The following is a 24,741-nucleotide window of genomic DNA, read 5'->3' as shown; positions in this document are numbered from 1 at the left end:
GGTTGCAGACGCGGCTCGGATCCCACGTTGCTATGGCTCTGGCGTAGGCCGGTGGCTACAGCTCCGATTGGACCCCTAGCCTGGGAACCTCCATATGCCACGGGAGCGGCCCAAGAAATAACAACAACAACAACAAAAGACAAAGACAAAAGACAAAAAAAAAAAAAAACAATCACCCAGCTGATTCAGTGGCATGACATCAAATCAAGTAATTGTTTGGAAAAAAAATACAAAAACAAAGCTCATGTTCCTGGCACATCATTTATAATAGAAAAATATTTTATGACCTGCATAATTACTTCACAGTAAAGAAAACCTAGCAGATACTGGGAAGAAGGCAGGGGAGGGTGGGAAAAAGAAAAAATACACTGCAGGGAAAACATCCTGACTGCTGCTCCTCTGTGGGAACAAGCATCGGCTAGAGCACAGGGATGCCTCAGGCGACACTGTGACTCTGAGAGCACACTTGCGATAAAGTAGTAGAAGCACCGAATCCCCTTAAATGTGCTAGACAGGCTAAAGCACCTAGTGGTGCAACACTGTGGGCCGATCTCCCAGACCACAAGGAAGCTAAGTGAGGGGCTTCAGGATGACCACATCCTAGGCCATTCGGTGTAAATAACCAAAGACAAAATCCTACCGGCAGAATCCGGACGTTGCTCACATACTTTTCGTTTTGTCCAGAAACATCAAGAGCCATGACCATGGGACCAGTGACAACAGCCCTCACGCCCTTGCTGATCCATCACACTAAAGAGTGAGTCGCCAGATTAAGTGAACGCCATCAGTGATGTGACCCAGTATTAAACCAGCTCTGAGACCACCCAGCAAGACCGAAGCAGTGACTCATGTGAGCGGCCGACACTCTTCAGCAACTTCAGGTAAAGTGTTGACTGAATCCTGGCAGGTTTCCAGAACGCTACCAATGGGCTCACCTAAGCCCTCGCCACGGCCCCGAACAACTGTCCTCATACTTACCCGTGCCTCAGTGGAGACGCGTCTGATGGCAGACAGCTCAGGGGCTGCCGGGAGGCACCAGAGACCACAGCCCACATTTCCTACATTGCCTGCCTGGATTTCTTTCAGGCCCTCAGACGTACAACTGGGTTAGATTGTGTGCCCACAGACTTCTGGAGGCAGGAAGGGACCGATCTCCACAACCAACTAAAGAGCTCAATGGGGAGTTCCCTGGTAGTCTAGTGGTTAGGATTCGGCGCTTTCACCCCTGTGGCCTGGGTTCAATCCCTGGTCTGGGAACTGAGGCCCCATATTAAGCCACTGTACACCACAGCCAAAATAAATACATACATAAATACATAAATAAATAAAATAAAGGGCTGCCCCGCCCATCGTTAACATAAGAATGTTAACTTGACAAAGAGTTCCAACCAGCTTGGTTAGTTTAATTATTTACAATTATAGATGACTCTAAAACGCCAGACAAGGCCCCCAATAAGGGCAGCCATGTCCACCTGGCGACCGTGGGCCTTAGCACCTGTCACTGAACAGGGAAGGCAGTGAGCAGAGGCAGCCATAAAGGCACACAAAGACCACTGTTGACATTAAGTGACTGCCACACCATTACTTATGTTGATGACAGCAAAAAAGAATCAGACCAGCCGAGTGTAAACCAATGTGAACTCAAGATAGAACTATGAACGGCAGCGAGCCTCTGAAACACTGGAGGTGGACTGAGAGTGGAATCAAATGGAGGTTACCGATCAGCCTTCCCCGCAACACAAACCAGACACACTCAGCCACATTGCAAGTGCACTGCTAGTTGTAAAAATCCTTTTTTAGAGGTCGTGAAGCTTTGCAGGTAAAGCTAACATAAAACTAAGAAGAAAATCACAAATGCACCCAAGAGCTTCTTAAACTCTTATACAAAGTAAGTGACAATTGATTGCTTTTAATCCTTACCCAGCCAAAGTTATTTTTGGTGGTCCTGGAAGAGTTGATCCCGAGGGGAAAGCTGACCCGTTGACTACAGATGGTAAGGCTCCGTTATCAAGCTGTATAAAGTCAAAGGCAAGCATATTCTGAATTAGGGTACATTTCAAAAGTTTATTCCAGCCAGCCCCCAGGTACAGAGGTTTTTCTGCAGAGGTTTATATCGCAAACCCCTTATAACAACGTCCAGGTCTTATTATCACTAACACCTGAGCAGGCTCCAGCCAAGGCCTTTCAGTGGAAGGAACCATCCCCAGTCATCCCACAGATCTGCCTGACCACAGGATGGACGCCCTGGATGAGGGCTCCCTGATTGTGGACAAAGTGGGAAATGGTTATGGATTTAGCCAGGCCATCTACAAACTAGCCAGCAGGACACACAAGAGTTGGCTGGCCAGTGATATTGCAATGGACATTCATTTTTTATGAAATACAAATTGTAAAATAAACTCAAATACAAATTTCTATAAACTAAAAATGTCCTTTAGTTATCTATGGTTATTGTATTTTTAGTGTAACACAAGAGATCTTGACATTTGAGGTCTCACTGGCAAGCATTACTTTTGCATCTAGTCATAAACATTTTTGTGGTCAAGTTCAACAAATTCAAAAGCGATGTCATAATCTCTGCATTATTCATGTCCTTTGCTTTCTCAGTTCTCATTTTCCCTTCTTTTTTTTTTTTTTTTTTTTTTTTTTTTGCCATGCCCGAGACATGCAGAAGTTCCCAGGCCAAGGATCGAACCCAAGCCACAGCAGTGACGATGCTGAATCCTTAACCACTGCCACCAGGGAACTCCTCTCATTTTCCCTTATTATCCATTAGCATGGCTCACAGGGAAAAGAAGGGGTCGCGAAATCAGTAATGACCTAATGTTCTTATCAGAAGTTTTAAGACCTTTAAAGTATTGAATAAATTCGGGTTTTGAGACTAGTTGTATATATCATAGTTAGACATCCAATCCTTGTCCCTTCCTCCCCTGAAAACTTGAAATTTAAAAATAAGCTTTATTTTATAATCTTGGAAAAACACATTTTATTCTCCGTCCCCTTTTCTCTCCTCTTTTAAAATTGTGTGACCTTGCTCCTGATGGGGCCTGAAGACACGGGGAAACCACCTTGGGTCCAACTCCTTTGCTCCGAGTCCCAAGGGGGAGTCACCTCCAGGACCCATCATCTTGGGTCTGGCTGAGAGCTGGGGGCCCTGCTCTCCTCTCACATAAGTTGCTGCAACTGCTCTTTTACAGTCACCAAGACACCTCATAGCTGGGCTGACGTTTCGGGTGGCACTCCAAAGTTTCTCATTCTTTTGGAGAAATGATTTCATAGTTCTTGGGTTGGAAGGGTCATCTGTATAAAGCAGATATGATTTCTCTTCCTCCTTTGCTTATTTAGCCCCAAAGCAAAGCAGAGCAAGAGGGATGTCTTTTAAGCGCTACCTAGGTAGTAAATCTAGGGCAGCTCCACACTAGAATCTATGACTTTCCTCGGCAATGCTTGGCCGGGATGGAAGAAAGAAACTCCAAGTTGGTGTGTCCCTGTCACACCTTGCTAAGATGCAGATTCTGGGTCAGCGAATCTGGGGTGGAGCTCCAGATCCTGGGTTTCTAACAAGCTTCCAGGTGAGTCCATGATCCTGGTCCACACACCACCCCCGAGTAGTGAAATGCTGAAGAATGTACAGAATGAAGGTCTGGCAAGGAAGCAGGGGCTTCTGGGGATGCAGCAAATGCATTGCTAAAACAACCACCCATGTCCACACTGAGCAAGAAGTCAGGGGAGCCAAAATGAGGACAAGCATAAACACAGCCAAAGAACAGTGCAGAGGAGGTGGGAAGACAAGGAGTTGTGAAATCAACTGAAAGGGAAAAAATAAAAATTACCTAAACTTAAAAAAAGAAGGATTTTCTACAGATTTAAAAAAAAAGAAAAGAGGTTGTGGTCCAAAGGGGCCTGTGAGTGCCTGCCATTAGCAGCGGAAGGGCAAGTCCAACGAGCGCCTTTCTGGTCGGGGCTGCAGCCGATGGGAGAGGAAGGAGGCTGGTGGTGTGGGGGCCCGGAGTAGGGCTGGTGGTGTGGGGGCATCAACGGAGACCCTGGACCAGGCACTCAGAGCAGCACAGGTGATGCTTTCCTCCTGCCCTGACTAATGCTTTGGCCCCTCCTGGCTAGTGGATCACTCGAGCCGTTGTCTTTTACTCACTCAGCAAATATGTGCCCCTATCCCCACTGCCTCGGGGAGCTCCTCTAGCCTCGTGGCTTTAAATGCCATCTCTGTGCTGGCAGCTGCATCCCTCCAGCCCCACCCTCCCTCCTCTCAACCCAGGCTTGTACTTCTGACGCCTACCCAGCACCGTCACTCCGATGTCCAAGAGACACCTCAACTTCAATATTCCAGCGGAACTCCTCAGCTCCTGCACAAAAATCACACTCTCCCCTCTCTCCATGGAAACTCCTCCTCACCACCTGTTTAGGCTCAAAGTCTTGGGGACATCTGACACCTTTCTCTCGCATCCCACAACCAGCCCCTCAGCACACCCTGTTGGCTCAACCTTGAAAGCGCCCTGAGCAGCTATGTGTTGCCTCCACTGCCACCACCTGGTCAGAGGCACCACTGTCTCTCTTCAGATTGTTCCGTCAGTAGGTTTGCCTGCTCTCCCCTTGCCCGCCCCTCCATGCCAGCCTCATTTCAGAGTGAAAGCACAGCCCTGCTCCCTTCTTCCTGCTCGCTCCATCCCAGCCCCACTGGCCTCCTGGCCGTCTCCACAGCAGGCCCAACCTGTGCTGTGCTGCTCCCCCTCACCCCCACCCCCGGCCCCGGAAGGTCCTTCCACGTGGTAGACACATGGCTCAGCCCCTCTGCTCTTTCAAGACTTTGCTCAAGTGTCACCCTCTCAGTGAAGCCATCTGTGACCACACTGCTGAAACCCGCAACCTGCCTTCCTCCTCACGGAGCCCCCATCTCCCAGGGCCCGTCTCTGCATGCAATACAGCTCACCTCATAGGTTTGCCTCGGTCTCCCACACTAAAACGTAAGCTGCAGGAGGGTCGTCATATGCTCTGTTTTGATTGTTTGGGAGGGTTCGCTTAGGGTCAGCTCACCGATGTTACCCAAGTGCTCAGACCAGTGCCGCCCTGTTGATGGGCGCCCCATTTGAAGGCCCTCTACATGCCAGCTTCCCAGGCTACAGAGATGAAAAGAATCGCAGGATCTCTGCTCCTATGGAGTTGCATTCCCACAGGTGGAGGCAGGCAAACCAACCAACCAGCGAACACAGGACAGTGACAGTGCTGTGACAGTGACTGGCTGTCTACACTGGGGAGGCACAGAAAGCTCTTCTGGGGAGGTGACATTTTACATCAAGATTTAGGGAAAAGAGCACATCTGTCTAATGACGATATTTAATCCATGCATATTATGGTGTCATCATAAAAACAGTTTAAATGTTAAAGAGCGTTTCCTTAATACCGAAGGAGGTGAGAGAGAGTCTAGACTGAGGGGCTGGCGTATGCTGACGGGTGGCAGGACCGAAAGGGCCAGGCTCAGCACATGGGGCAGCAGCACGGTCTGGAGGCTGTAGAGAAGGTGCGGGCAGTGTCTGAGTCGGCAGAGCAGGGGGTCTTAGACCCCCACTGTCACTCCCAGTGTCTGACACATTGGAGAGGGCACTGAATGCTTGGTAAACCTTTCACTATTGATTGTAAAACAGCATAAATTATATTTTCTGAGTAGTTCCAACTTTGGCAATCGAAATTTTAAGAAACAATAATGCCCAATTGTATCTTTTTTTTTATTAAAACAATGACTCACTTGTGTAATGAGATTTAATTTTGCTGGTACTGGCAAAAATCTTCCTACTAAAGTAGTCATGGGTTTAGGGACATCTGTAAGGAAGATAATTACAATTAATTGATAGCTTATACTGTTTCTCTTCCACTTGCACATGGAAGAAAATACAAAAATGATAACGTATCACGAGTTGGACATGTGCGAAGTCACTCACACTTATCTTGATCCAATTTATGTTTTCTATGAAGCCTTTCTGGTCAGAAATTTTTTAACTTATCACACCCTTTTTCTTTGTCAGAATGCTACTTAATTTGAGCTTTCAGGGATAGTCCTATGCCAAAAAATGTTGTTAGTGCCAAGGTTCCCAAACTGTGCCAAGGTGCCCTTGGGTGCTGTAGCCAACCTACCATAGAGGCACCAGATATGTCCCACAGCATCATCTATAGGACACCACGTGAACTACTTTCAATTTATGTGTATTCTTTCTTCAAATGTTCACTAACCTAATAGTATGTAAATACTTGCTAGGCTATTGGGACCAGACTATTTAAGACTGGAACTTATAGGCATTTCTTTGGCCTAAGGATGCTGTCAACAATATTCCTGAGACACTAAGGGCCCAGTGAAACAGTGTTTGCAAGTCAAAGCAGCAGGAGAAACGTGTCCCATTCTCCTGATCACCCACCAGCTGGACATATTTCCTGCTTCGGGCTTGTGCACTCACCGAGTGATGTCACCTAGAGGCTTTGGTAACAGAATGCATTTATTTTATGGTGATTTTAAATATGTGTACAGTGAAACGAAGGAGACTGGGCTAGGGGCTGGGGTTATGCTGACATGACAAACGGACGTGGAGAGCACTGTGTAAACCCTTCTTCTGTGGATTTCAAGGCATTAGGATCTTGCTGCGTTCCAGAAGGAAGGGAACTAGGAAAGAACCTTTCTCTGCCTGTGTAGGGGTCAGATGCAGCTCTGACCCAGAGGGAATAGAGCCAGAAAATCCATGGCTGGTGTGCAGCAAAGGGCTTCTGGAGGTGCCATGCATCACGGAAAAGGAACTAAATGTCTTAAAGGCACGTTATCTGTCCCTGGATAAAGAGACTATCATGGGGAGTTCCCATCGTGGCTCAGTGGTAATGAACCTCACTAGTATCCATGAGGATGTGGGTTCAATCCCGGCCTCACTCAGTGCATTAAGGATCCAGTGTTGCCATGAGCTGTCGTGTAGGTCGCAGACTTGGCTTAGCTCCTGCATTGCTGTGGCTGTGGTGTAGGCTGGTGGCTACAGCTCTGATTCAACCCTAGCCTGGGAATCTCCAAATGCTGCAGGTATGGCCCTAAAATCCACCCCCCTCAAAAGAAATGAGAGAGAGAGAGACTATCATGCTAGAATAGGAGTCACATTCTTTCTTTTTGCCCTGGGCTCCAAAGGCCCACTGAAATGACATCTAGATTTATTATTGATTGAAATTATTGGCAAGGTCAGTGAATCATCTGATAACTGAATATTCAGTTAACCCAAGCTTTAAAATAACATGCTTACATAATAGATACAGAGATGCCCAGTTTTCAAGTATTAGTGTCTAACTTTTGTAAACACAGTCCTAAAATTATGTCATTTAGTCTTTAATCGTGCACAAGTCTTTTGATGATGATCAAGCACTGGTCACTGGTTTAGAGAAGTTTCTGAGTAAATGAATGGCAGATAGATTAGCATTTGATAGAGTTATTTCAGAACTTATAGTGATTAAAGCAGAGTGACGGTTCTCATCGACTCCATGAAAACATTTACATTAAAATGTATGCAGTTTTGACCACATGTGAACAGTCTGCCCTCCACTCAGTCTGGGGAAGTTGATGTTTCAAGCCAGGCACCTCTAGCCACAAACACGTGTGTGTGTGTGTGTGAGCCGTCACCTGTTGGGATCACAAAGCTCGCTGCAACTAGCAGAAGCACAGGGTATCTACCTGGGCATTGAGACGGTCAACGCAGCATACAGAAGTTGACCTGTGGAACTATTTTCCTGTGCTTAGCTGACTACTATGGGCTGTAGGGATTGCCTAACTGCCTACTGCACATTTACTCTGTATACAAAGCCAAACAGAATCACTTACCAACTTCCATATGATATATGACATATTTTTTATTAATTTACTTTGTACCTGACTGTAGATAATTATTTTGGTCTGGATACTGAGGAACCAAATGAAGTGCTTTTAGTTCTCTTGTGCCAGAATTGTCTATACACAGCATTTGTGTACCCCCTTTCAACTGACATATCACCTAAAATAAAAAATAATGATCAGGTTTCATTTTTTTAAAAATACCCAGTAAATATGAACCTACATAAACTTAGACCCGAGAACACAGCTTTAATCCAGAATTTAAGTTTCAACGGAAAATGGCAAACTGTAGATCTGTCCTCTGCTTCTTACTCTACAATAACACGCTCTCTGGAGGAACCACAGGGCAAAAAAAAATCCCTGGAGAAATGTCTAATGGGTTGTGTTCAGGGTGGTGAGAGAAACTCCTGCTCATGCCCTTCTCTGTAGGTGTCTGACCGCTGAGGTTCAGAGTAGGGAAAGGTGACCACGAGCAGAGCTTCCTTCACCTGTCCACACACTCCACGGTCTACATGAGTGGAGAGGGTATGCTGATCCGCCCAACCCCGGCCCCGTTCATGTCCAGTTAATGATACGAAGGGCTTTTCTCCCCGGCTCCATCTCTGTAGTTGGCCAAATACTTAGAATAATCTTTTTTTTTTTTTTTTTTTTTTTTGGTCTTTTTAGGGCCGAATCCACGGCATATAGAGGTTCCCTGGGTAGGGGTCGAATCAGAGCTACAGCTGCTGGCCTACGTCACAGCCACAACAACGTAGCCACGTCTGTGACCTACACCACAGCTCATAGCAACACCGGATCCTTAGCCCACTGAGCGAGGCCAGGGGTCAAACCTGCATCCTCATGGATACTAACTGGGTTCGTTAACCACTGAGCCACGACAGGAACTCCCTAATCTTTAATTTTATGATGGTTGTACCTTCCTGCCACGGCACATGTTACTGTTTAACAGTAAGGGTGGTTTATAAATATACATTTATTTCATTCCCTATAAGTACAGTTTTAAAAAGTTAATCCGAGAACTGGAAAATTCTAAGAAGCCATGTCAATCTTTCTATGACTGATACACACAAAGATCTCGTAGGTGGATTGCAACCATAAATAAATCCTCAGTGAGCCAGGTGAGCCTGTCAGTCAGTCACACCGGTGAGCTAAGCAAGACAGAGCCCTCACTGTGCATTCCTGTCCAAGGCAACTTAGCATGAACACCAAGGTAAGAGAAGCCACTCTTTCTGCCTGCACATAGCTTCTACTTCTGATGGTAAAAGCACAAATACCTGGAGAAGCTGTGGTGTGTGCTTCTAGGTTGCCTTTGGGTTTCTTCAACAGGAAAACCCAAATAAGCACAAAGTATCAATGTTACCAAAATAACAAACATAGAGCCTATGTTATTGAGATGCTCGTCAAATTTCAGATCATCCTGATTGGAATTTTATTGGTATTTAAGGGTGAATTATAGCCATACACACACAGATGTACAAATTGGGGGAAAGGCTCAGAGCGGAGTCTCCAGGCCTCTGCCTATTGCATCATACTTGGCTCTGTCCTGCTCCCTCCTGCGAGCGTTCTAATATTACTCAGGGGTCTGCTGTAATTGGAGACGTTCTCATCCTGCTCACCTGGTCCAGGTGTCCTGGAAACGTTCTGGCTCAGAACCCACAGGCTTGAGGAGAACCATAGGCAGAGACAAGTACTGGTGCATGTGACAGCCAAGCCAAAGCTCATGACAGCTCATTTTCTAGTATTTTCTAGTTAAAGTATGTGTCTTGGAATAAAGAGCTGCTGGGGGAAAAGCAACTGTTGGTTCTTGGGACACTTTTTTTTTTTTTTTCTTTTCTCTTTAGGACTGTACCCTCTGCATATGGAAGTTCCCAGGCTAGGAGTCCAATCAGAGCTGTAGCTGATGGCCTACGCCACAGGCACAGCAATGCCAGATCTGAGCCATGTCTGTGACCTACACCACAGCTCACAGCAACGCCAGTTCCTTTACCCACTGAGCAGGGCCAGGGATGAAACCTGTGTCCTTATGGATCCTAGTTGGGTTCATTAACCACTGAGCCATGACAGGAACTCCCCCTGCCTTTTTTTTTTTTTTTGCTTTTTAGGGCTGTACCTGTGGGATATGGAGGTTCCCAAGCTAGGGGTCAAATCAGAGCTACAGCTGCTGGCCTATGCCATGGTCACAGTGACTCGGGATCTGAGCTGCGTCTTTGACCTACACCACAGCTCACAGCAACACCGGATCCTTAACCCGCTGAGGGAGGCCAGGGATCGAACCCACAACCTTATGGTTCCCAGTCAGATTCATTTCCACTTTACCATGATGGGAACTCCAGGTCTTTGGGCTCTTTGCTAAAAGAATGTTTGGGGTTGGATTCCCTGGCTTCCCCTTCCCAGTCCTCAGCATATCGGATCTGGAATCCTTGATGCACCACGTACAAGCAGACTAACAGCTCTGTTTTCTCATCCATAAAATGTAAAGATAATGTTTACCCTACAGAGTTGACAGGAGGAGTCAAGGAAATTACAAACATGCAAAAATATCACAGAAACCAGGTTTCTGATTACTTATCTTATAGGTAACCTATCTTACAAGAATGTTACTTGGTACTAGGGATTTGGAGGCAGCCAGGCAAGAAAACAGCCTCTGCCTGGTAGCCACAGAACTGCAGCTTCACCCTCCCACCAACATGCCAAACCACACAGCTCAGCTGGCTGCCCCATCAGTAGGCCAACACCAGGTCTGCACTGACTGATGTGACTTACGGCTTCTCTCCATAAGGGATATAGCAATGTCCTAATCTTTGATTTGTTAAACCAAGTAGAAATGAGAATCTTTGATGTGAAACAAACATTAGAAAGGCTGTAATTACATCCCTCTTGATACATAAGACAACCAAAAATGCTGATTCAACAAGTAAACACAATGAAAAACAATGACTGGAATAACTACTACTGTTGACTTAGTAATGATAAGGGTTACACATTTAACATACTGTTAGTCAGACATATTTTCTTTGGCATAATTACCATTGGGTTAGAGTCTTTCTTATGAGAACAGACAGAGGCATCCTCTGCTTCTTGTGATGATGGGAACTTGGAACAGGACTCCTGGGCAAGAGGGTTCTGAAAAGTTGCTTCTTCCAGATTGTTGCTTGTAATAGCAGCACCTGCTTCCTTTATTTCAACCTAAAAAAGGAAACGTTATTTGAGAAATCACATTGTGGACACTGTATTTTGCAGTTGCATAATGCAGAAAATTCTTTGTACAAGTTGATTAAAAATTTTTTTTTCCTTTTTAGGGCTGCATATGTGGCATATGGAAGTTCCCAGGCTAGGGGTCAAATTGGAGCTGCAGTTGTGGGCCTGCACCACAGCCACAGCAACGCCGGATCCTTAACCCACTGGCTGAGGCCAGGGATTGAACCCACATCCTTATGGATGCAAGTTGGGTTTGTTACTGCTGCACCACAATGGGAACTTCTTGCTACAGTTTTTTTTTTTGTTTTGTTTTGTTTTTGTCTTTATAGGGCCATACCCACAGCATATGGAGGTTCCCAAGCTAGGGGTCCAGTCGGAGCTATAGCCACTGGCCTACACCACAGCCACAGTAATGTGGGATCTGAGCCTTGTCTGCAACCTACACCACGGCTCACAGAAATGCCAGGTCCTTAACCTGCTGAACGAGGCCAGGGATCGAACCCGAAACCTCATGGTTACTGGTCGGGTTCGTTAACCACTGAACCACAACAGGAACTCCTTGTTAGAGTTTTAAAGGAAAGAGCATGCTTACCCTAATGCCTCTCTTCTCAGTATTATTCTCCCTATGGGGCAACAAGACGGGGGGACAGGTCATCTGACCAGCCTCGCTGGGGACCGAGAACCTTGAGGACCAGGACTATCTGCCCACAGGGTGTGGAGAGGTGATTTTGATGTGGCCCTCTTGCTGTTTCAAAAACATGCTATAAGTAATTTGAGAGGATTCTGAGTTTATCAGCTGTCCTTCAAACTGCTCCACAGCCCCCTACTCTAAAGGAGCTGGCTGCCTTGTGGAAGCTTCCTTAAAATTGCCTGAAATGTCACTCCTTTATCACTGGTCTTAGAGCATGCTCTTTAGGTTGCATTAGATGTTCTGGCTGATTCTTTCGCTCTTTCCTCAAGAAGCCTGACATCCTTGCTGATGTTTTAGTAATATTTATATTGTAACTTACAATGTATTTATAGTAATCTTTATTATTAAATAGTAGGACAGGAATTAAATGAAACAGTGAGGGTAGGGAATAACTGATCCTTTTTTTTTTTTTTTTTTTTTTTTTTTTAAGGTGAGTTTCCCAGGCTAGGGGTTAAATTGGAGCTGTAGCCGCTGGCTTACACCACAGCCACAGCCATGGCAATGCTGGATCCTTAACCCACTGAGCGAGGACAGGAATTGAACCTGTGTCCTCATGGTTACTAGTCAGGTTCGTTTCTGCTGAGCCACCATGGGAGTTCCCTGACAACTTTGTTTTTAAATTATCCTCTGCAACAACCCAGTGATACACCAGCAAAATTACCAAAAATATGGAGAAACACCAACAATATTACTGAAAATCAATGGAATTAAAAAACTAAAAAGACTGATGGTTAAAAAAACTACAATCAGATCTAAGTCTTTTAAAATCATTTAAAACTTGATAATGGGAGTTCCCGTCATGGCGCAGCGGAAGCAAATCTGAGTAGGAACCATGAGGTTGTGGGTTCGATCCCCAGCCTCACTCAGTGGGTTAAGGATCCGGCCTTGCCGTGAGCTATGCTGTAGGTTGAAGACGCAGCTCGGATCTGGCATTGCTGTGGCTATGGTGTAGGCCGGCGGCTACAACTCCGATTAGACCCCTAGCCTGGGAATCTCCATATGCTGCGGGTACGGCCCTAAAAAATAAATACATACATAAATAAAATTTGATAATGTGAAGAGGATGGGGAGACAGCAGTCAACCCACACTTTACACTGTCTCTCCCCTCCTTGACCTCCACCTGCCCAGACTCTCAGAGAATACAGGCGAGCGTCCTCAAAGGCCAGGAGGCAAGATATAAAGACCTTCAAAGGAGACAGTGATTCTAAGGTAACATTCTGAAGACTTCATATAAAATCACAGCACAGATAATTATCTTTCAAAGTGTGAGTGTTAACTCAGACTTGGAGGTTGTCTAACTTAAAATTGGGACCCCAAAAAATAATAATTATCATGGACCAACAAATTCCTTAACACAGCAGACTAGCATCTAGATGCAAATCTTTAAAAGACAGAAGAAAGTTTAGCTACATTTCAAGTTAAAACTTTTAGATATTTCACATTTATAGAAATACAGAAAATTTTCAATTTTCTTCTGCTTTCTGATTTGGGGAATTTGCCACGTACACATCATCAAAGTTAAGGTTTAACTTAGATCCCTGTAATTAACAAATACTTATACAGTAAACATAAATATATCAATTCCTCAGTCCCATGCAACTTGTATCTGAGCATACTACAGTAAAATCCCACTTTTACAGAATAAACAAAGGTCAGTATGTAGGAAAGAATTTCTAGAAAAAGTAGATTAGCAACTCACCCCGAATACTTACTGAAAAATAATTCCATTCTTTTTAAATGGTAAACATGTCCATCTAAATCTTTTTCATTTTATTAATAAATTAGAAATAAGTCAGTAAAAGTTGGGAAAAAAACCCAAAGCAATGTCATCCAAATAGTCTCTCCTTTGTTTTGTTAAAATTGGAGATTACATTAGGAGTTCCCATTGTGGGTCAACGGAAACGAATCTGACTAGCATTCATAAGGACGCAGGTTCGATCCCTGGTCTCGATCAGTGGATTAAGGATCCGGCGTTGCCATGAGCTGTGGTGTAGGTCACAGATGCGGCTCGGATATGGTGTTGCTGTGGCGGTGGTGTAGGCTGGCAGCTACAGCTCCAATTCGACCCCTAGCCTGGGAATTTCCATATGCTGTGGGTGAGCTGTAAAAAGGAGAAAAAAAAGAGAGAGAATTTTACTATTTTAACTTGAGCTAGTTTGCTTCCTGCTCTGGTGAATGCCCAGAGACCACATGGTACAGGAAGGGAGCTGTGCCAGGACCAACAGGCAAAAAGTCCTGGGACACAAGTCTGGCTTGATGGCAAAATGGGAATGTCTGACATTTCAAGCCATCTGAAAAAGATTCCGAGGAGGACCTCTGCACCAGCTGGTGGGACTAGGTGTGTTCTGCGGTTTCTCTGGCCCCAGCCTCCCCTCCCCTCCACACCTTTCCTACACACTAAGGAGCAGTGATTATTCCTTAAAAACCAGAAAACAGAACTCTAAGCTCCTGCTGCTACAGCTTATCATATGCAAAGCTAGGCTCCAGCCATCTCAACACCAACTCGAAAATATTCTACAAAGGTTTAATTTATAATTTACTAAGATGATTTAATGGGTGAGTAATCCAGTTTTCCAAACTAGATCCTTGGGGGGGGGGGCAGTACACTTTTCCTTGGGGATCCTTTGTTTCTTTTTATCTTTAGTCTTTTTATATTTTTAGGGTCGCAACCGAGGCATATGGAGGTTCCCAAGCTAGGGGCTGAACTGGAGCTACAGCTGTCAGCCTACACCACAGCCACAGCAACACCCCAGATCCTTAACCCACTAAGCAAGGCAGGGATCAAACCCGAAACCTCACGGTTTCTAGTCAGATTCATTTCGATGTGCCACAATGGGAACTCCCCTATTTCTTTTTAAAACTAATTTGTTTAGGAGTTCCTCAGTGGCTCGGCTGGTTAAGGATCCAATGTGGTCACTGCTGTGACCCCAGTCGCCGCTGTGGCGTGGGTTCCACCCCTGGCCCAGGAACTTCCACATGCCAAAAAAAAAAAAAAAAGAAAAAAAAAAACTGATTTGTTTAGCTTCAGCAAGAACAAAGCAGAAATTTACCAGTGGCTCTCTACAGGGAAAGAAGGGTAGCTGGCTGACAAATAGCAAGAATTCATATAGACACTGATTTGTATCCCACATGCTTGAGGAACAACCACTCATGAGCAGGGGGAAGCTCTAACATCTTGATTTCAAGGTTCACCAAACACAAGCACTATTGTGAGTCCTTGCTGAGAATTAACAACCCTTATACATCTAAAGGGGACTATAATAAAATGTGTGTGTGTAACTGAATCACTTTGCTGTACACCTAAAACCGACAACATTGTAAACACTGTATTTCAATAAAAATATTTCCTAAATGGAAAAAAAAATCTGGAGTTCCCATCGTGGTGCAGCGGAAGCAAATCTAACTAGGAACCATGAGGTTGTGGGTTCAATCCCTGGCCTCGCTCAGTGGGTTAAGGCTCCGGCGTTGCCAAGAGCTGTGGTGTAGGTTGAAGACGCGGCTCGGATCCGGTGTTGCTGTGGCTGTGGTGTAGGCCTGCAGCTGTAGATCCGATTCGACCCCTAGCCTGGGAAGCTCCGTATGTCGCAAGTGTGGCCCTAAAAAAAAAAAAAAAAAAACTAAAGGGGAAAAATGTGAAACGCAAGCCCATGTGAACTCACACCGCGTTTGTGCACACACCTACTAGAGCTTTTTCAAAGGCCAGTTTACAAACGTTCTAGTTGTCTGCCTCCTCGTTGCCAGGTTAGGCCAGGTGGAACCAGGGACCCAGGACCTAGCTCACTTCAGGCGGGAGCGCTTGTCCGAGGGATGCACCGCCCCCCCCCCGGTGCGGGAGGGATGCCCCCCGTTTGGAAGGAGCGAACCCAACCCGGGACGCTACCGAGGCTGGAAAACGCCCGTGGAGGGAGGGTGCCAGGAGCCCACGGCTCCCACCCCGCCCTTGGGAGGACGTGGGTCTTACTGGAATCACGCGGACAGCGGGCTGGGCGGCCCCCTCCCTGGCCCAGGCGCCCAGGGGCACGACGGCAGGACTCCGGTGCGGGGCCAGCAGGGAGGACAGGAAGTGGACGTTGTAGGCGGGGGCGGCTGCGGGGCGGCGGGCAGGACGGCGTCCTCCAGCGGCTGGAGCTCGGGGAGGCTCGGGTACTCCCCGAGCAGGTCCTGCGCCTCGGCCTCGTCCCCCCGCAGCTCCACTTTGCCCGGATTCTTGCCGTCGCCGCCGAGCGGGGGGCTGAACGCGGGCAGCAGGGGCTCCTTGGGGTCCGCCGCGCCCAGGTAGGCGTCTTTAAAGACGCGGAACTCGTCGTCCTCGTGCTTCGCCGCCCCCGCGGTTTTCAGGGGAAGGTTTTCGGAAACAAACTGACTCTCGGCGCCGAAAAGGTCCGTCACCATCTCGTCCTCGGGGCCGGACACGCCGCCCAGCAGAGGGGCCTCGTCCATGTCCGCTGCGGGCACCGGGCCTGGGCATCGCCCCGCAGCCGGCGCCGGGGAGCCTGCAACGACGCGGCTGGTCAGGCGGCGGCCGCCCCCGCCCCGGCCGCCCACTGGGGGGCCCCCGCCGCCCCGAGGGGCTGACTGGGGGGGCCCCGCCACCCTGAGGGCTGACTGGGGGGTCCCACCCCCTCCCCACGTCTTGGGGGGGTCCCACCCCCTCCCCGAGGGCTGACGTGGGGATGGGGGTCCCGCCGCCCGAGGGCTGACAGGGGGGGGTCTCACGCCCTCCCCTCGTCTTGGGGAGGGTCCCCGAGGCTGATTGGGGGGCCGCCGCCACCTGAGGGCTGACTGGGGGGGTCTCACGCCCTCCCCACGTCTTGGGGGGGGTCCCACCCCACCCCCTCCCGAGGGCTGACGTGGGGAGGGGGCTCCCGCCGTCCCGAGGGCTGACTGGGGGGGTGGTCTCACGCCCTCCCCTCGTCTTGGGGGGTCCCACCCCGAGGGGCTGACTGGGGGGGCCCCCGCCACCCTGAGGGGCTGACTGGGGGGGGTCCCACCCCCTCCCCATGTCTTGGGGAGGGTCCCACCCCGAGGGCTGACTGGGGGGGTCCCGCCATCTGAGGGGCTGACTGGGGGGGTCTCACGCCCTCCCCACGTCTTGGGGAGGGTCCCACCCCGAGGGCTGACGTGGGGATGGGGGTCCCGCCGCCCCGAGGGCTGACTGGGGGGGGCTCCGTCCCCGAGGGGCTGACGTGGGGAGGTCCCACCGCCTCCCCGAGGGCTGACGTGGGGAGGGGCTCCCGCCGCCCCGAGGGCCTGACGTGGCGGGGGGCGCCTTTCTGGGGCGGCTGACGGAGGGAAGGGGGGCACCGTCCCGGTGGGGCTCACCTGGAGGTCCCACTGCCCCGAGGGGACGTGCAGACGGGGTCCGCCGCCCGCTCAAGGCTGCCCAGGGTCCCACCGTCCCGCTCCCCTCCTGGGACCTCGGCGAAACCCGACAGCGGCCCGGGTGTCCGGCGCCGGAGGCGAGGGAGCCCCTCAGACCACCTCAGACGACGCACCTGAGGCCGCAGGTGCCGGCGGGGCGCGCAGCCGGCAGAGGGGCGGGGCGGGGCGAGCCGTTGGCGGTTGGGGCGGGGCGGGGCTAGGGAGGGGCGTGGGCGTGGCCAGATGGGTGGGACTCGCGGGCGGGCGGGGCCAGGACAGCGGCGGCGCTCGCGGGTGGGCGTGGCCAAGGGGCGGGGCGGGGCATGTGGGCGGGGCGGAGTAAGTCGAAGGTGGGGCACAGAGGGGAGAGGGCACGGGTTCGGGGGAGGGGACAGGGGAGCGGCAGGGACGTGTGAAGGAAAAGCCAGGACCCCGGGCGGTGGAGGCAGGGTGGGTGGGGAGTTGGAGGAGAGGGTGTCGGGCCCGAAGCCGGGAACCGCCGTGGTGGGGACGTGGAGCAGGAAGCACACCCTTGGGTCCCCCAGCTCCACGCTCAGATGTGGAAACAGACCCGCAGGCCAGTCCCAGGCAACACCGGCGGGGGCGGGGGGACGACTCCCTAGCTTGACTTCAGACCTTAGGCTTCAAAATGTATTTTTTCTGCCCTCGAGATTCGCAGGACAGAGCCTGCCCGGCCACTGCCACAGCAGGTGGGTGGAGGGCTGGGGGTCTGCCCATGCGAGCTCCTGACCTAGCGGGTACTTCAGGTCCTTGGTGCTGGAGCTTGGGAGGAAGACGGGGCGTCCTAGTCAATGTAACCCAACATTGATGACTGATGGGGGCGGGGAAAGAGGGACCTAGAAACAACAAACATAGCTGTATAACTAACACTACAAGGCGAGGTTTGGGGGGGGGGCGAACTAAATCCACCTTTCATAGAAGTAGACATCAATACTGGGTTTTTTTGCTTTTTTTTTTTTTTGCTTTTTAGGGCAGCATGTGCAGCGTGTGGAAGTTCCCAGGCGAGGGGTCTCAAAAAGCCTATGCCACAGCCACAGCAACACAGAATCCAAGCCATGTCTGCGACTACACCACAGCTCACAGCAACGCCAGATCCTCAACCCACTGAGCCAGAAGTCAATACTGAGCAAGAAGTTTAATCAGGGAAAGATCAGAAGTTCCCTTGAGGCTCAGCGGGAAAAGGCCCCCACGTCACTGCAGCAGATTGGGTTCAGTCCCTGGCTGGAGAACTTCCACCTGCTGCAAGGCGTAGCCAAAAAAGAAAAGAAAAAAAGTGATGAAATCCTATTCAGGGTTATGGCCGTGAACTGCAAATCCAACCAAAGAGAGTTGAAAGGCGTTCTAGGGATGGGGTGGGGGATTGGGGGTAAGAAGATCCTTAGGCACTCTGCTTCCATGTGCAAGTGTATTTGGTAAATTAAAAATGTACGGCATCAGCTTTCTAATCTCATTGAAAGAAATTCCATGGGACAGTCAACGCATTATTGTAAAATAGGCTTTGTGTTAAGATGATTTTGCCCAACTGTAGGCTAACGTAAGTGTTCTGAGCCCGTTCAAGGTGGGCTGGGCTAAGCTCTGGTGGTCGGTAGATGAGGTGCATTTTCTGCTTACCATTGGTTTATTCAGACCCAACCCCAGGGTAAGTCTATGCAGCTCTCTATATAGTACATAAACCCTTCTGCTGAAATACTTAATTACAGGCAAAGCCAAATTTCCCTTGTGGACCATGCCGTCGGGAACCCCCTGCCTCTCCAAGTGGGGATCACGGTGGAGTCTGGGTAGACCTTTTCACCCCTCTCCCTGGAGCTCCACATACACGTGAGCGCAAAGGTGTCTTTACTCTTAATGTTACGGCTGGGGAAAAAAAATCACATCTCATTGAGCTCCGTTGAGTTCAAGAGCAGGCAGGACTGAGAATGCCACTCGGGCTCACCAAACTGTAGGGTCTAGAAGGCAGCTGATGTAAACTGTAGAGCCCACATGAAAAACCGTGAAGAGCCTGAACAGCCTGAGAGGTCCATCACCTGCCAGGCCCAACCATCCATTCATTCACACATCAGACATTTCTACCGAGCAGTTCCCGTGGGTCACCACTCTGGTCAGCATCAAAGACCTGGACCCTTGGAACCCTCACGGTCCCAAGATGCTCTTTTGATCCTGTTGGATCGGCCAAGGCCAGCTCTGTCTTGTCATTCAGGCCTCAGCTCAAACTTTTTTTTTTTTCTTTGTGGTTGTACCCACAGCACATGGAAGTTCCTGAGCCAGGGATTGAATCTGAACCGCTATGACCTATGCTGCAACTGCACCAATGCCAGATGCTTAACACTGTGCCACAGCAGGAACTCCTCAAACCCATTTCTAAATCAGCCTCCCGGAGTTCCTGTTGAGGTCTGGCACGTTGAGAACCTGACCAGGATCCATGAGGATGTGGGTTCAATCCCTGCCCTTGCTCGGTGGGCTAAGGATCTGGTGTAGCCACAAGCCTCTGCATGGGTCGCAGATGAGACCTGGATCTGACACAGGCCAGCAGCTGCAGCTCTGATTTGACCCCTGGCCAGGGAACTTCCATATGCTGCAGGTGCAGCCCTAGAAAGAAAAAATAAATAAATCGGCCTCTCTTCCATGCCAGCTACTCAGCTCCTCACCGACACCTAGAAACCCTTAAGATCCTTTGAGGTTCCCTTGGTCCTCAGCTTCCTCCCACTGGAATTTGATCTCCAGAACCTGGTGGGATCCCCACTCTACGCCGAGTGCCTAGAACAGAGCCTGGCACACAGTAGGTGCTCAATAATAATGGAAGAAAACGGAATTTGTATATTGATTTAACAAAGATTTACTGCATACCTACTATGTGTCGGCACTGTTCTAAGCCCAGGGGCAAGGGCACGGATGTGCAAATGAACAGAGAGCACAATCCACAGCCCTTCCTGGCAGCCACCCTTCTGCATCCGGTGCATGAGTCTGGCAGGGGCCATTCTGCCCAGCCCGAGGCCTTTTCTGCACATCTTGGTCGGTTACCTTTGTCCCAAGTGCCTGAGTACCTGACTTACAGCCTCCTTATCAGGCTAACAAAAGGGACAGCAAGCAACAGCGTGGTAGACTGGGATTAATGTTTTTATTCATGATAACATCCATACTGCATTTCTAAGATTTACATCCCAAAGAGCATATCGTATTTACATGCAATGGCCAGTCCAGGATAACAAATTCAGACCGCAGTTTCGTTAAGACTATGGCTTGTTCCAAATTAAACGAAACGCATGTTACTCTTACCTCCTTCTTTCGACACGTACAGGAAAAACCCACTCTTCCCCCTTTTAAGGAATATAAAATTGCATTGACAACTGCACTGATGAGCAATGATTACATTTGAAACATTTAAAACCTGAGAGAGAAGCCCCAAAACCTTTGAGGGCCAGCACATCTGCACTCAAATTCGCTTGTGAGTCATACTACAGACGGGTCAGTGGTCAACAGTGTATGATTCCAGTGGTCCTGGCTGAGTGGAAGCTGCACTGGCTGGCTGAGCAGAGGAGCTGTATCCTGCACCCCCCTACCTACCTCCTTGATGACGTACCATAGACAAACAAGGGCCTTTTGTCACCGTGGTGGCTGGAGCTCCCTTTTGCCTCTCTCTTCTCATTTCTGCTTGCTTTTCAGAGGGAAAACATCTTTGGCCCATTTAGGTGGGGTTTTTACATCACAACACAAGACACGAACCCACTCCGCAGCGAGTGCGTTTCTCCTCTCCAGCAGTTCAGCCTCGTGGCTCCATCACTGGACTGCAAAAACTCTTACAGAGGTGAGCCCAGCCAGAACGGAGTGGTCAGAAAAATAAATACACAATTTAAAAACGGACAGCTAAGCTCGTCATTACAGCCCAGAGGCAGTGGGTCGATTTCATTCCATGATCCTTTATTTTTGCATTAGACACTGAAGACAATTCAGTGCATCATTGCTTTTTGCTCGGTCATTCTTTTGATAAAGGCACTCCCATCGGAAGGGCGGGCTCTGTTAAACCCAGCACCCATGACCCGAGACATGCTAGGAGGTCACCGAGAAGGCCCATCTCCCTCGGTCTCCCAGGATATGGGAGCAGGTCTCCTCTCTCACCAGGTGGGATGCGAAGCCGGCCCTGGTGCTGCCCAACCCTGACCAACTCGAGGTCCCCCTTTCTCAAGTTTTGCTCCTTTCTCAGTGGCAAATGCCATGCTCTCCTTGTTGTCAGTTTGGGTAAGCAGGGATCCTGAGGCACCTAGGATGTTTTATTTTTCAGCGAGTGTGCCAGATACAAAATACGTGACGTTACATCCCCTGCTCCCCATTTCTGAGCCACGCCCGTGTCTTCTTTTGCGGCTTAATGATGAAGCCTAAGGAAGGCAGTTTGATGGGGGAATGCAGTGCAGCCACCTTCGTAAGGGCACTGGTCCTTCTGGGATAAGGGGACACAGCAGGCAAATGGTCACTCAGGCTTGTCCACTTGCTACGCTGACACCACCACTGCCCCCAAAGACTTTCCACAATGGATCTCTCGGGTGGTCTCTCTTACAGGTAGGATCCCTGGGTTTAAGGCACTGGCTTTTGAAGACTTGCAGGAAAACGAAAGATGGGACAAATGCAGACAACTCAACGCGACCGTGACAGAGTCACCGCGGGACAGAACTGGTCCCCAGAGCACAGCGTGTCCCCGTTAGTGCGTTACATGTGCAGGCAGCTATGAACTGTTAACACCTCCAACCTAAACGGTGGCTTTTCTCTGAACGAAACAAATGTCTCCATTGCTCTGATGAAATCCAAGGCCAAGGACTCAGTACCCGGGGGGCGGCCGCCGAGCGTGTGTGAAGTCACAACCCCACTCGTTCCGTCATTCACTCCACGGCAAGTTCACCCCTTCCTAGACACGGGTCAGCGTGCGGACTTCAGGGGAACTTTATCCGGTGGCCGCCCCCCTCCCGGGGTGAGCACCTCCTTGGAAGGAGTAGGGTTATACTTCACAGGCTGGAGGCTGCTGTTCTAGAAACGCAAAACCACCAAACCCTCGATGGAAGGAAAACGTCTCTGTGTTTGAGAACAGTTTTTCATCCTGAACGCTAGTCAGGATTCATAGCTGTTTTTCATGTGGGTTTTAATCGGAAGACCTCGTTGTCCTTCACGGCAGTGCCAGGGGTTGGCTGGTTTGGTTTCTCTTTACTTTTTGGAATTGGGGCAGAAGCTGAACAAACCGATGATGTCAGTCATTGCCTGTTTCAGGTGCTTCCCGAAGCGATGAGAATCCTTTCATGGGAAAACAAAAAACAGAAACACATCACCACGTGGACAGCCCCACCTTTCCAGCCTTGTCACTTGTAATCTGATCCGGAAGAACGAACATTCTTTTTTTTTTTTGGCCAAATCTCTAAGCTTCACTGTTAAGGTGTACAGTCTGGAGAAAGGGTTAAGGGTTAACCGAGTTGACAGCTTTTCACGGTTTGTGTCCGTGTATTTTTCCTTCATTTCCAGTGAGTTTTGGATCCAAGGCCTCCCCTAATGTCGATGCCTTATGTAACACCCAGTAAATGAATGCCAGTCTCTGTTACAGGTGAACTTGGCATTGCCTGTCAGGTGATGTACTAGGTGGAAAAGAGGGACTACTGTTTTGGGGTTAAACGTGCCACGACAGGAAGGCGGTCACGCGTTCAGAACACCACAGACCCCTGCTTCCCCAAGGATGTGTGTTTCCTAGGACGCACACAGGAATCATAGTGCACCTGCCAATGTCAGAGTCTGAACCCTATAAAACCACCCCCACATTAAGACCTAAAACCACTGTCACCAGCAAAGATAAACACTTTCAACCAAATAAGACGGATCCCTTTAAAACTATCCAGAGATTGGAGTTCCTGTCGTGGCGCAGTGGTTAACGAATCCGACTAGGAACCATGAGGTTGTGGGTTCGATCCCTGGCCTCGCTCAGTGGGTTAAGGATCCGGCGTTGCCGTGAGCTGTGGTGTAGGATGCAGACGCGGCTCGGATCCTCTGTTGCTGTGGCTCTAGTGTAGGCTGGTGGCTACAGCTCCGATTAGACCCCTAGCCTGGGACCCTCCATATGCCGCGGGATCAGTCCTAGGAAAGGCAAAAAGACCAAAAAAAAAAAAAAAAAAAAACCAAAAAACCAAAAAACAAAAACTATCCAGACATTTACAAATCCTTGTTCTGAAAATATCCAAACCAAGTAAAAGTATGTAATGGAATTAAAGTCTCCCATCAAATCAAAGAGATGCTCCCTTTCAACAGAAACAGTACAAACACCGCATATTGAGAAGGGAGAACGCTGTTTTTGTACGTACCGTCTCGGGGCAGGAGAACTTGGAAGATATGTGGAAGCTGATGAGGTGGTCCCCCACAATAATGTACGACACCCCATAACCATCGTCAGCAACCTACGGAAAAGCACATTCAGACTGAACCCCGGGGAGCTCCCGCTGGGGCGCAAGGGCATTGGCGGCCTCTTAGAGCCTGGCACCTTGGGTTACGGATCCGGCGCAGCCTCAGCTGTAGCTTAGTTTGTAACTGCAGCTCGGATCTGATCCCTGGCCCAGGAACTCCATATGCCGCTGGGCGGCCAACACAGGAAAATAAATAAATAAATAAACGCATTGAACTGCGGGAGGGAGTTCTTTGCAGCGCAGTGGGCTAAAGATCTGGCCTTGTCACTGCAGTGGTTCAGGTCTTGGCTGTGGCAAGGGTTTGATCCCTGGCCCTGGAGCTTGTGGCGTGCACGGGCAAGGCCAAACATAAAAAAACTAAAAACCTGAACCAGGGGAAATGAGGCTGTGGGCAAAGGGAATTTTGGACATTGAATTCACTTTTGTATTTTTGGCCTCAGCGTGCAGAGGCTCGATGTGGGATCTCAGTTCCCAGACCAGGGACTGAACCTGGACCGCAGCAGTGAAAGTGCCAAATCCTACCCGCTAACTGGACTGCCAGGGACTCCCTCGATGTTTTAAATACAAGACCGGCAGTAACAACTGCATGAATAACCAGCAGGAGTTCCTTTATGGCTGGGCATCGGCAGGGTAACAGGCGCTCAGACCCGGGACAGGCACTGCCCTGGAGCTCGCGGCTCCGTGGCCACAGACGCCCGGCCACTTACCGGTCCGAAGCCCCCTCCGCTCGACACATACTCCGGATTCTTCTCCAAATCAAACAGCTCCACCTGCTGCCGAGGGGTCTGGCTGGTGGATAATCGCCACGGCTCAGACAGGACCTATTAGTAAAATGCGGAAATGTTCCAGTGACACGTCCCAACCCACCCTGTTCCGTCCCCGAGAAGCCCTGGTGGGAGATGGCACACAGACTGCTGGGGGCATGGACTGGTTCCGACACCAGAGGTTCAAAGCAGCGCCGCCGCAGAGAGGGATGGAGCAGGTGAGGACACCTGGACCAGAGGGTCCACCCCCGGCTGATGGGGTCTTGGGCAGGGAAGGGGCAGATAGTGAAGTAAGCTTCCGGTACCAGCAGATGGGTCCCAGGTCCCATGAGCCAACTGCCAGATTTCCAGGCATTCCCTGAGCTTGTGAAATACAGCCATTATTTAAAAATTAAATTTTATACACTTTGAAGGAA

General features: G+C 49.5%; 2 protein-coding genes across 2 annotated transcripts in view; both read right to left on the bottom strand.

Annotated features, from left to right (window-relative positions):
* TESMIN (testis expressed metallothionein like protein) overlaps positions 1-17,291 on the bottom strand; it is a 44,116-nt gene extending 26,825 nt beyond the window's left edge. Inside the window, 7 exon segments of the mRNA XM_003122426.6 lie at positions 1,921-2,012; positions 5,762-5,835; positions 7,904-8,024; positions 10,892-11,050; positions 15,716-15,835; positions 15,838-16,247; positions 17,077-17,291. Coding sequence (XP_003122474.2) covers positions 1,921-2,012; positions 5,762-5,835; positions 7,904-8,024; positions 10,892-11,050; positions 15,716-15,835; positions 15,838-16,194 — 923 coding nt within the window. The 5' untranslated portion in view covers positions 16,195-16,247; positions 17,077-17,291.
* The window catches only part of CPT1A (carnitine palmitoyltransferase 1A (liver)), a 43,273-nt gene continuing 38,763 nt past the window's right edge, over positions 20,232-24,741 (bottom strand). Inside the window, 4 exon segments of the mRNA NM_001129805.1 lie at positions 20,232-21,956; positions 22,095-22,410; positions 23,463-23,555; positions 24,269-24,382. Of these exon segments, the coding sequence (NP_001123277.1) occupies positions 22,324-22,410; positions 23,463-23,555; positions 24,269-24,382 (294 nt within the window). The 3' untranslated portion in view covers positions 20,232-21,956; positions 22,095-22,323.

Source organism: Sus scrofa, chromosome 2 (genome assembly GCF_000003025.6).
Source record: "Sus scrofa isolate TJ Tabasco breed Duroc chromosome 2, Sscrofa11.1, whole genome shotgun sequence".
Lineage (NCBI taxonomy): Eukaryota > Metazoa > Chordata > Mammalia > Artiodactyla > Suidae > Sus > Sus scrofa.
The sequence above is the reverse complement of the archived record's forward strand: the minus strand, read 5'-3'. Positions and strand labels throughout refer to the sequence as shown.